At 36.3% G+C, this 13,347-nt stretch overlaps 1 protein-coding gene across 5 annotated transcripts in view; it reads right to left on the bottom strand.

Moving 5' to 3' along the window:
* The window catches only part of LOC150098167 (CREB-regulated transcription coactivator 1-like), a 526,148-nt gene that overhangs the window by 122,951 nt on the left and 389,850 nt on the right, over positions 1–13,347 (bottom strand). For all 5 annotated transcript variants that reach the window (XM_090405999.1, XM_090406001.1, XM_090406000.1 and 2 more), the window contains one exon: positions 5,956–6,168. In XM_090405999.1, the coding sequence (XP_090262125.1) occupies positions 5,956–6,168 (213 nt within the window). The remainder of the gene's footprint in view (positions 1–5,955; positions 6,169–13,347) is intronic.

The raw sequence follows: 13,347 nt of genomic DNA, 5'->3' as shown, positions 1-13,347 counted from the left end.
ATACATTCTTGATTAAATAATTAAATATTAGATAAAATTAAAGGTAGTTATATGAATATTAAATTATAAACAACTGATTTACATTAAATAGTATTTACAAATGTAGCCTTTGCCATGGTGGATTATGTTGGATTCTGAAGAGAATATTAATAATTTAAATTTCTCTTTATTCAGAATCCAACACCATCCTCAGGGATCACAAAACAATGATATGTGCATGCACTCATCAGATTCCAAATCTAAACTACCTCCTAACATGGTAATAAACCTATCATCCCTTACCCTGAAGTCTGAAGCAATTGGCACACTCGCATGTGCCACAATTTTGGAATAGCACCTAAAAAGATTCCTGCAGAAGGAATAATGATACAAGTAGAATGAGATATTTGGAGCCTCCCAACCATATTGCCAACAACATCAGACTGGATGTGGCCAGTGTTCTCGCACCAGCCAAACAACCAAAACGCAACCTATCAAAAAAAGAAGCTGAAGCTCCTTTGCCATATTGCCAACTGTGGCCAGTGTTCTCACACAAGCCAAACCACCAAAAAGCAGTCTGCGTGGTTAGCCTAGTGGCTATGCGCTTCGCAACCATATGCCTGGGTAAGGAGTGTCCTAGGCTCGATTCCCATCGATGATGCAAGGAGCTTAAGGATCTTCCTCAGTCATAGCCAAGTTAGCAGATCTTGGGCATGGACAGCAGGGTTTTTTCCACCAGTTTATCTGGTGTTTTTCATCCTGCAAGCAGGCAAACCGGTCCAGTGAACACACATGGATCACAGTCAGGAATACTGACCCAGCCATAGATCTGATTCATCAGTTATGCCGGTTCCGGAGCCCGGATAAAATTTGGGGGGACTGAGATGGTGCCGTACCTCCCCATAAAGGGGACTCATGGCTGTGTATCATCATACAATTATTATTACCAAAAAGCAACTATCAAAAAAAAAAGAATTTGAAGCTCTGCAAGAAATGAAAAGCAACAAAAAAATAATAATTACTAAAGCAGATAATGGAAATGTCACTGTCTAAACCAATCAGATTACACATATTACTCTTTACTTTTAGACTGTTCTATCTATCTCATAGAGAATATGATTCCACCAGCACACAAATCAGAACACTCCATAGGCTCCTTAACAAGGTTTTTTGCCTGAGGAGGTGACAAGCAGACTTTAAACCTTTAAACTCTAGACCTCCTCCTGGATATATGTACTACCAAAAATCCATAAGCAAAATGTACCATTATATCTCATTGTGAATGGCATTAATTCCCCCACATACAAATTAGACAAACATTTAGGCAAAGTGCTAACACAATATAATGGTAACACACCCTCACGCACAAAAAAACTCAGCCCACTTTAAAGTCAGTATAGAAAACCTCACACTCCAACACAATGGCATAATGGTCAGTTTTGATGTCTCCTCCTTATTCATCAATGTCCCACTAAAAGATAGCTTACACTTCATCCAAGCCAAATATATATGTAAAAACCCTATATAACAGGGAAAAATTGATTGATTCAGTTAACAATGCCCTAGCTATTGAACTTGACCATATCTTTAACACCTTCTTGGCCAATGGCTACAATCCCCAAAAATATTAAAACCAAGTAACCACACCCTCCTCCTCCTCCTTCAAAGCAGATATTAACCCTAAATCTATCACCATTCCATATATCCAGGATACACCTGAAAAATTAACAAAAAATCCTAAGGAAATATGACCTCACAACTAGTTACAAACCACATAAGAAATTGGCATCTCTTATCGGCTCCACCAAAGACGCCACTTCCCCTAGACCGACCTGGAGTATACCAAACTGTCCTACTATGGCCAAACAAGTAGGACAGCCAATATCAGGATATCCAAGCACAAAGACTACATCTGGTTGCATCAATACAGCAACTTAGGACTTGCTGACCATACTTTGGATACCCACCACACAACATGCCAGAAGAAAGCCACTTTATTACACTGCAGCAAGTACAAGTACAAAAGTGTTTTAGCTCTGAAAAATTTTTCCAAACCTCAACAAATTTGGGTGCATTATACTACCCCAAATTTGGACAACATACATTTTAAGATTGTTAGCCCAACAGCCAAGAGAACCCAATTTAGCCCACTATGGGATGTCATATAGGATTCTAGGACTGACTTCTGTTGCCGTTCTTCAGCCTCATTTGCTTATTGTGAGTACCTTCATGCACATATCATTGTTTTGTGATCCCTGAAGATGGTAATTTAGCATTGCTGAAACATATGTAGTTATTATGATAAATTTAGTTTAATCCTTTAACCAAGTGTAAGCAAACAAAGTTTGTGCCTGAAAATATCCCCAGGACTGAGGTAAGGTGGTATATGTCCTGGAAACTCGGAGCAAAGGTGGAACAAGCTCTCATCACTCCAATAACGCAAAGCACATCTCCTTGCGAATATGTATACTGCTATGCATTAAGGGAAGGGCCACTACCCAGACCGGTTTGACCTTTATTGAGGTCTCATCAGTGGGAGGCAGATCCATAGTGGTGATACTAAGGCAGAAGCAATGGAGAGGTCATATTTATCTATACGAGTTGCCAACCGGTGTACCACCTTATTATTAAATTACTCTGGATTTAGAGAAAGCTGATGGAAGTTTATTTTGCACTTGGTTAGACTATAATAAATTTAGTTTATGGGAGATACTGAGACAAAGAGTGATGAGAACTTGGCCCACCTCTGCTTCAAGTTGCCAGGGGATGTACCACCTTACCTCAGTCCTGAAGATATTTTTAGGTGCAAGCTTTGTTTGCTTACACTTGGTTAAAGGATTAAACTAAATTTATTATAGTCTAACCAAGTGCAAAATAAACTTCCAACAGCTTTCTCTAAATCCAGAGTAATTCAATAAAAAGGTAGTACACCTGTTGGCAACTCCTATAGATAAATATGACCTCTCCTATTGCTCCTGATGAGCGCAAGAGTTATTATTATATATTATATATGCAGAGGATATATTGCAAAAGTGACGTAGAAATCGTTCAGGAATTTCTAACCAGACTGGTAGCTTGAGCAAAGAATAATGGCTGCCAATTCAATGTAAAAACATGTAAAGTTATGCACTTCAAGATGAAAAAACTAGTCTGTGCAATGAGCAGCAAGAAACTTGAGAGGATAGGGATTTAGGGGTAATCATAGAAAGAGAGTTGAAATGTAGAAGATATATTGCAAAATATCTCAAAGAATCACACTGACAAGCAGAGATAAGAAAGTGATTTTCCTTCTGTATAAACATGTGATGTAATCATGTATGTACTACTACCCAGATTTGATTTCTTTGGATGTGGAAGTAGAAGAAAGAATTCAGAGACAAGTGACCAAAGTGTAGCTAGTTTATGGAGTACTCCCCCCTACAGACTGGAGATATGCAAATTATGAAGTTTAACTGATAGATGGAAAAGAGAGGAGCAAACATATATGTTACTAAAAGGAAATTTATAGATATATGAAAATCTATCGATAGAAAGATAGAGGCTGTCAGTAGATTTTCACTTTACAACAAATACTTGAGAACTGTAAGAATATAAAAGTCTTGTAGGCCTGCAAAAGGAATGTGACAAGGTGCCAAGAGAAAAGCTATTCAAAACATTACAGTTATATGGTGTCAATGGAGCATTATATCAAGCAATACTTAGTCTTTATTTGAGTTGTAAGTCAGCAATTAGAACTAAAGAAAGTATAGGAAGATGGTTTAATGTTAAATCTGGTGTCAGACAAAGATGTACATTATCTGCTCTGTTATTCATTATGAAGGAAAGTGGTGATAAAGCTGATATCAAAATTGAAGATGTTAATCTCAGCTCTATACTTTACACATATGATGTTATACTTCTAAATAAATCTAGTACAAGTCTGCAAAATTCACTAATTAAATTGAATAATTGTTGTAATAAATTTGGTATGAAATTCAGCAATAACAAGAAAAAAAACAATGAAAATAGGCAGAAACATTGAAAACATCAAGTGCATTATGAATGGAGAACCTATAGAACAAGTAAAACATTCAGCTACTTAGGCAAGGCTGGTAAATTAAGTATAGAAATAGACAACATAATCAACAAAGCTGGTATGGTAGGATACCAGCTTTGCTGATTGTATACACTAAATTAGCTATACAAGGCAGTGTTCAAACCTATTTTAACCTATGAATCTGAGATCTGGTTTAGAAATAAAACACTTGCCCAAAGACTAGAAAGATTTTTCTAGGTCTTTGGGCAAGTGTTTTATTATTAAAACACTTGCCCAAATACCCCTGATCTTTCTCAGGACTCTCCCATCCCACAGATGTGAGAGTCCTGAGAAAGATCAGCGGCATGAACAGATGGCATCAATGGCAATATCATAGTAAAAATGAGAATATTAGGAAAGAACTTGACATTGTTAGCATCCAGGAATGTGTTAGCAGAGCTAATCTCATGTGGTATGGTCACTTGAACAGAATTCAAGAAGAGGAAAGATTAGCAAAAACAAGTGTTCTCCGCCAGGTTGGCTGGAAAAGACCCATAGGAAGACCAAGATATAGGTGGATTGATACAGTAAAAAAGTGCCTTAGAAGACTGAAATATAAGATCTGATAATGTTGGAGTCTTGACAGATAACAGATTGATTTGGAGGAAAATTGTTAATAGGAAATAAGTAATGATGTAAGCCTTTAACGTAGTACTATCATAATATCCTGTACACCCCTTGAGGGTACATGTCAGGAATTTGATGATGATGATAAACAACTCCTTCCCATAAAACCAGGACAACAGTATTGCCATATGAAAATAACAAACATGGAAATTGTTAGAAAAAGTTCAAATTAGAGTCAACACTATATCTTCAATACCTTTTAGAAAATAGTATCCTTTATCTATTCTCTTAAGAGATCAGCTATTCCCATTCTCTGGATTTCATGCAGTTGCAAGACATCCTGATATAGGAAATCAGGATATTTTATTACTGTTTAAAGGGAAGTACATATTTTTAATAAATAAAGCCAAATGGTTATGATAAACCATGCAGTAAACTTACATGGTTTACCATACCTGACTGGCTAATAATTGGCTAAAGGACTGCTCACTAGCAAATTAAAAACTTAATACACAAAAACAGATTCAAGAGTCAGATAATATTCACTGAATCAGCCACCTCAATGACTAACATTTCTTAACCATAGCAAATAGTTTCTGCAATCTGCCAAAACTTTATATGCCATTACTGCTGCTGTCCCAGCAGAACCTGATCAGTATGTGGAAGTAATGGAAGATTTCTAACAAACAGAAAAGCAGAGCTATAAACAGTGCAAATCTGATCAAGCCAGAAAAACCTAGGCCGACAAACAGATATGCAAAAAAGGATAGACCAATCATAACATTAAGTATATTTTCAACAAATAGATACCATAACTGTATAAGTACCAGATTATATTTTGCTTTATTTAAGACAACAGTATCACTCTAATCCCTGATGCTATTCACATGATGTAGAAAAACACTGAATTTAGTTAATATTTTGATCCAATGCTACTACCAGTATTGTCTTCCACGAAATCAACATCATACCTAATAATCACCACTTAAGTAGTATTTGGTTATTTTAGATCAAATTAAAAATAAATTATTTAATCCCTTTGGTATTCATTTTTTGAATATAATGAGTTCACTTCATAAGGAAACTTTTGAAAATTTTTATATTTGGAATATATTATGCTAATATGAAATGTTAAGTTTAAAAAAAATAAATAAATAATAAAGATATGTCTATTATAATGTCTAAAAGTTAGAAATAACAATTTAAAAAAAATAGCAAAGCAGAATTTATATGAAAAGAAAAAGAATGAGCATGGAGCAGGATTTAAAACAAAGAAGGAATGTATAATTCATTTAGAAAATAAATTATTTTCTAAATGAATTTCTAAATACTACCATTTTAAACTGTTCTAACTGATGTTGTAGAGCACTAGTTTGCTGCTGATGTTGTACATAGTAATTAGTATCAGTAAAAGGACTCTTGCTGAGAGATGTAGCAGGACCAAGACCTGGAGAACTGGCAGGAGACAAGCTATGTGATACAGGAGATGTAGGAGCACTACAAGAATGATCTGCTGGACTAGTACTGCGGTAGGAACCAAGAGGAATCTAGGTAAGCAAAACAAAGTAAATGAAAAGTTCATACCCAAAACCCATTCAAATATTACTTATAATTCAAATTATGAAATATTTTCTGTCACTAAAAGATATTAAAATAAAAATTTAGAGAAAGAAAATAATTAAAAAAAATTTTTATTCAAATATTTATAATTTTTTATCATTTCTGAGCCAAACAGAAATAAAAAGCTGTTTAAAACATTACTTCTTTATTTTCTGATTATGAGAAAATTTCATGCACTATATGAAAAAAACTGTTAAGCTACTTCTATATAGACATGAAGTATATATTTTAAAACATAGATTTAATGACTTAAAAAACCGAGATAACTTATAAAGATTTTAATGAGAATAATACAACTAGTTTCAGCTTATAACAGCCTTCCTCAGGTATTCATAAAGGAAAATAATAGTAATAAACATTGAAGTATCTAAAACAACTAGAAATTACAGGTAAAAATTGCCACACATAATTGATACATAAAAAACGTATTTTTTCAAGTTGTTCTAACAGGCTCACGTGAACGCCAATATTGAATAACTGCAGCATGGCTATCTGGGATGTTATAACTCAAATTGTTCTTTAAGTGGACAGGGTTCAGCAGGATTTCCCTTGATTCTACAAATTTTCTCTCAAACTCATCATCACAGCAAAAAATATTTTCTGATCTATCCCAGCAAACGGAGTGGCTTTGTTGATCATCATTAGGATTATCTGAAAAAAGAACGACTGGATAACGCAGTTGCATGAGATCTTTTGTAAGAGATGTCTCTCTTATGCTCTTCTATACGTTGTTCAATGGATTTGTTAGTTTGTCCAAAATAAGGGATATTGCAATCGCACCGTAATTTATATACACCTGGATATTTTAGGTAGTGATGAGTAGGCTTTGAATAGCTGATTAGAGAACGGATTTTAGGAAGTGTGGTGAAGAACATCCTGATATTATATTTTTTAAGGACTTTAGCTTAAATTTTTAGAGACTGTGCTAATGTATGGAATGGAGATGCTACCTTTAAAATTAATAGTTTCTGTTGTGCACTGCCTAGGAGGATCCAGGAGAAATTTCTTAATCGTTTTTTCAGAGTATCAATTTTGTTTAAAGATAAGAGCGAGGTGACTTATTTCTTGTTGTAGTTCATCTGATTCATTCAAGAGAGAGCGTGCACTGTGCCCTAAGGTAGATGTAGTTCCAAGTTTTTGTAGTGGAAAATGATGAGAAAGATTATGCAGATATCTATTGGTATGAGTAGGTTTTCTGTATATAGAGATTTTTAATCTTTCAGAGCATCGTGTAAGCATGACATCCAGGAAACATAAGGAGTTATTATTTTCTAGATCACCAGTAAATTTTATATTAGGATGTTGGATGTTTAGATGATGAAGAAAATCTATCAGAGATGCATGCCCATGATTCCAAATAATAAAAATATCATCAACATATCGTTTCCAAACTTTTAGTTTAAATGAAAAGGAAGATATGGCTTTCGTTTCAAAATCTTCAAAGAAGATGTTACCTAGAACTGGGGACAAAGGATAGCCCATTGCCAGGCCTTGTTTTGGTTGGTAAACAGAGTCCTGATATCTGAAGTAACCAGAATGAATGCAATGTTTTAATAAAGTAAACATTTTTTTGGATAATTTGTCCTTTAGTCATGTAAGTACCTCGTCTGTAGGAACATTAGTAAATAAAGATATAATGTCAAAACTTGCTAGAATGTCATTTTCATTGATGGGAATATATTTTATATGAGACACAAAATCTGTGGTGTTTTTGATGAAAGATGAAGATTTATTAGAGAAACCCTTGAGGTACTTTTCTAGATATTTGGAAAGTTTATACATAGGTGAGTCAATTCCTTCCATAATTGGGCGAAGAGGGATGTTTTCTTTATGAATTTTGGGAACTCCATAGATGTGTGGGATAAGAAGATGTAGAGAGCATAAAGAGAGGTAAACATTATGAGGAAGTTCACTCGTAGTCTTTAACAAGCTGTTTGTTAAAGATAGGATTAATAGCTGGGTGGGTGTAAAACAGCTTTTTGAATGGAAAAGAATATCTAGATTTTTAGAGGCTGAGGAAACCACTGGTGCAATGTATTTATGGCAAGATAGGCTGGAGGAGAGACCTGATCAGTACAAGGAGAGAGAGAGAGAGAACAAGATCCAATCTTGTCTGGTAATGTGTGTATTACTGAGGATTAGGGAAGGTAAGCTGAGATTCCTTTTGTGAGAGAAAAGACAGGACTGTTTTTTGGTGAGATTGAAGGTGACTACGTTTTCCATGCTCCACTAAACAATGGCATGGAGATCAGTATTAAAGGCAGTGGTTGCAGACGACTTTGATGCTTGGAATATCTTAGAACTACATGGTTTGTTGAAGGAGTAGGACGAATGGAATGTGCTAATGTCAGCAAAGTTGTGGATAGAATTGCAGGTGATTGAGAGTAAGTTATTTGTATGAGAGCAGGTAGGTGATAGAATGGAACCCTGAGGCACACTTGAATTAGTGACAAAGTATGCAGAGAGGGTGCCATTCACCATGACATGAAGTGAACAACCACAGAGGAAGCTGGCTATCCAGTTATAGAGGGGCAGGTACACCAAAGAAAGGCAGTTTGCAAAACAGGCCTCTCCATTTCCAGGGTTTTCGATCCAAACATGATCGAAAACCCTGGAAATGCACACATCTCCAAATCTTTCCATAGCATGTGTTTGGCAGTGGATGATGTAGGCTAAAAGATTAGCTGTGAATCTGGATTGGCAGAATTCATACCGGTAGCTTCAAGATAGTGAAGAAGTTGACTACTGATAACTTTTGCCATTAGTTTGGAGAGGACAGAGGTGATGGCAATTGATCAATATTTGGAAAGTAAGCTTTTATCTCCTATTTTTGGAATAGGTTGGATATATACTTACTTTCATATGATGCGATAGGTTTCAGCTGAGTACAGAAAATTGAAGAGATGATGAAGGACAGGTGATAGCTCTGGAGCAAGTCTGATGAATAGGAGAGATGCCATTGGGGTCAGAAGACTTTTTAGTGTCCAGGTTATTTAGAATTCTTCTTATGTCTTTGTGCTGAATGATCACAAGAGACGTGCTTAGCTATTGGCATGGAAGGAGGTGATTTGCCTTCATCATCTATGCAACAGTTAGAGGAAAAGAAGTGTTGTCAGGAGGTCAGCTTTATCTTTGGGTGCTATAACAGTAGTGGCATGTGAATAAGGGGGGGGGGGAGGAGAGGTGGAAGCACAGGTGAATAAAAGCTGTATCCGATGGCTTTTGCGAGGGGCCAAAAGGCATGGCTTCCATTTGGAGAAGAGGCAAGTTTCTGCTATTGGCCTTTATTAAGTTGAATTTGGATTTACTGATAGCTATTTTACATTTATTGCTTGCTTTAGCATAGGCTGGGTATGAATCTGGGGTTTTTAATGCAAGTCACTTGCAATAGGCTGTTTTTTTTTCTTCTTCAAATGTTTTCATCACAGATCTTTTGTCAACTCTTGTCAAATCAAGTCTTGGAAAATTAATGAGAATTTTGGGTACAATGAAGGATGAAGGTCTTCAGCCAATGTGAATGATTTCTGTGACTCAGTGTAGATGTCTGGGTGAGAGAGCAGAAACAACAGTCATGCCATGGAAAGATAGAGTATTAGTTCGAGGTCATCCCACTTGGTACCTTTGTAGTGCCAAAGGTAAACCAAGTGGGAAAGTGTAGAGGATTATCAGAAATTCTGGTAGGTAGATGTATTACTGCTTATAGCAAAAACTTCAACATCACATCTAGCTTGATCAGTAGCATTGGAGAAAGGGAACCAGTTGAAATTGCAGACCTTTAGTTCACATATGATAATGACTTCAGTGTTTGGATAGCTGGATTGAAGTCACAGGTCAAGCTTCCTAGAGAGGAAGGCAAAGAGGTCCAAGCAGTTTTCAGAGTTTAGAGACCAGTAAATGCAGCAGATGAATGTTACCAAGTGAGGCAAGGAAACCTTGAACCAGAAAAGGTCAAAAGTAGGGGATACTAAATTTGGCAATGTCAGATTGCAGAAAGGCACAGGTACCATGCATGTAACCAAATGAATTGGGAAGAGTATAAATTGGCGGTTGAAAGTAGACAGGTTGATGTAGCTACAATTGTTAAGAGAAGCAGATCTGGTTGGATGTATTTAGTTACATCAACCACTCTTCACCTTCAATGGCCAAATAAGTGAGAGAGACATTTATTTTGGGATTTATGCCATGAATATATTTTAAAGTGTAAAGTGGATGTGTTTTAAGTGATTTGGAGGGGGGGGGGGGGGATTGGTGCATTTGAAATATTGTGCATTGGTTGGTTTGTTTCAATGAGTTTAAGAGAAATTTATTTTGATCACAGCATTGACATCATTGCTTGTCTGTTTCATTTTTAGTTTATTGTCAGATGAAAGGAAAGAATGACGATATGCATTATCATGACATCCATACAGAGAGCAACCAGTCTCATTACCATTCCATGACCTAGACAGTGCCTTCCACATACCACTACTTGGACTCCCTCTCCAGGCACAACCTAACAGAGTATGTGGCAGCATGATTATGCGCCAGTTGAAGCCTCCCAACTTGTTACTGACAGGTTTGCACCTATATTATACTATCTGGTGGGAGGCATGTGATACCAGCATTTTCATTGATGTACCCTCAAAATGGAGATGGTGGTTCTGGGTCTCTAAGTATGTTCGTTATGCCCTTGAAGGGGGAGGGGTATCAATCATGCTGCATGAAGAAGAGGGCGAGGACTGAGACCAGAATGCCACCTTTGGAGGCCAAATATAGCATTTGTCACTTCAGCCACTGAATAAGTGAGATGGTGGCATTTCACAAAGTGATGAAAGTTATCAACCACCTAGTGGATCTAAATGGCATTTTCTTCAACTAGAAAGGTATCCTTCTGCAATAGGAATGCTTGCTGCATTCAGCAGAGCTCCTTCTGTGGAAACAGGCAACATGATGGAAAGGCAGGATTGACTTGACAGGGAAAGGCTGTATACTGTGCATCCCTGCCCATAAGTGCCACCACAGATAATTAAGAACACAGTAAATAGCAAAGTCTACATACTCCTTAGTGGACTCAGAGGAAACATTGATCTTTCAGGGAGCATAAGAATATTCTTAATTTGTGATGTGTAAGGAAGGCAACTTAGAGGTTCACAGTATGCATAAACCTGGGCAATTTTTCTGATAAACCTTTCACATCAGGAACAAACTAAAATGTGCTAGGGTCTTGACGAGAACAAGAGTAGAGACCACAGTTCATTACTGTCCTAGAAATGAAATCTACATTATAACCATTCAAAAGGGAAGTGAATTTAATATGCAACCATTCTTATGTAAAAAGAACTTCAGCAGAGCATAATGCATGTGCACAAATGAACCAAAGTTTTTATAATGCTAGACATTTGGGAATGATGATGGATAGAAGTAGTATTGGTGCATCAGAAAGAAACCCAACATACATGTGTTGATTTTCTTCCTGTAGACAGAAAACAGATGCAGGAAACGTTTCCCATCAAGTTTCCCATTCTAGGAGCTGGTTGATGGGAATATGATACTCTGCAGGAGGAGAAATGGATTATTGAAGGGAGCAGCTGCAGTTATTTAATCTCACCCATCTAAGAAAGGAGGAGAATTAAATCACTCCAATATTACACAGTATAAAACCGTGAAGGTTTTAAACACCATAGTACAAGTTCATCTGATATATCACTTTTCAGCTTTCTGCATACAATCTTGCTAATAAAAATTAGCTCTTCTATAAAACATTGGCAATTTTCACTGAATTCTATATCTCCTAAATATGGTGTGACTGGCAAGATGTGAGTTATTAGCACGATGGAGTTCTACCAAATGTACTAGAGCAGAGTGACCTGCCTTCCCATAATATGAAAGAGTGAATGAGCTAGGAATTCTATAAATTCACTGAAAGAAAAGAGGAGGAGAATATTTCTCCTTTGAAGAGTGTAAGAATGAATATAATCTGGATGGAAGAAAGCATGAAGGTTAATCTGGTATAGAAGTGTTTCTCTGATATACCTTTCACATACGGAATGGGGACTCTAGAAACATTCTCTGCAGAAAACTGGGATGAAGGCTAAAATTATCAGTTACTTTGATGATAATGTTCAGGTTGCAGGCATTGGAAATTAAAGGTATGCTAATAAAAGACAGTTCTCTTTTTAGAAGATTGGTTAGTTAAGTGGTCGATTAGGGATTTATAGGCACAAGGACAGCAAGGTCATGGTGCACAACACCAAAGGTTACAGCAGTATTTAAGGTAATAATATGCAGCGATAAATATATTATTTAGTAAATAATATGTTATGCACATCATCATCATCAAATTCCTGCCATGTACCCTCAAGGGGTGTACACAATATGATAGTACTACATGAAAAAAATTACATCATTACTAACTTCTTATCTACAATTTTCCTCCAAATCAGTCTGTTACTTGTCAAGGTTATCATTATTAGATCAACATTATCAGATCTTATATTTCTATCATCTAAGGCACTTTGTACCGTATCAATCCACCTATATCCTGGCCTTCCTCTGGGTCGTTTTCCTGCCAACTTGGCTAAGAACACTTGTTTTGCTAATCTTTCTTCGCCCATTCTGTTTAAGTGACCATATCACCTGAGATTAGCTCTGCTAATGCATTCTTGGATGTTGACAATGTCAAGTTCTTTCCTAATATCCTTGTTTTTAATATGATATCAATTGATGCCATCTGTTCACGCCTATAATCTATCTCAGGACTCTCATATCTGCAGTCTCTAGACTTTGATCAAGTGTTTTATTTCTGACCCACCTCTCAGATCCATAAATTAAAACTGGTTTGAACACTGTCTTGTAAACAGCTAATTTAGTGTTCCGACTAATTTCTCTCTTATTCCATATGAATTTATTCAATTGACTTCCTACCATACCAGCTTTGTTGATTCTGTTGTCTATTTCTATATTTAATTTACCATCTTCAGTAAAAATCGTGCCTAAGTAGCTGAAATGTTTCACTTGTTCCACAGGTTCTCCATTCACAACACACTTGACATTTTCAATGATTCTGCCTATTTTCATTGTCTTTGTCTTTTTATTGCTGACCTTCATGCCATATCTATTACAACAGT

This window comes from Typopeltis vanoorti, chromosome 16 (assembly GCF_054136105.1).
Source record: "Typopeltis vanoorti isolate ZY-2024b chromosome 16, IOZ_Tvanoo_1.0, whole genome shotgun sequence".
NCBI classification, from domain to species: Eukaryota; Metazoa; Arthropoda; class Arachnida; order Uropygi; family Thelyphonidae; genus Typopeltis; species Typopeltis vanoorti.
Note: the sequence above shows the minus strand (reverse complement) of the source record. Positions and strands in the feature narration are given on the sequence as shown.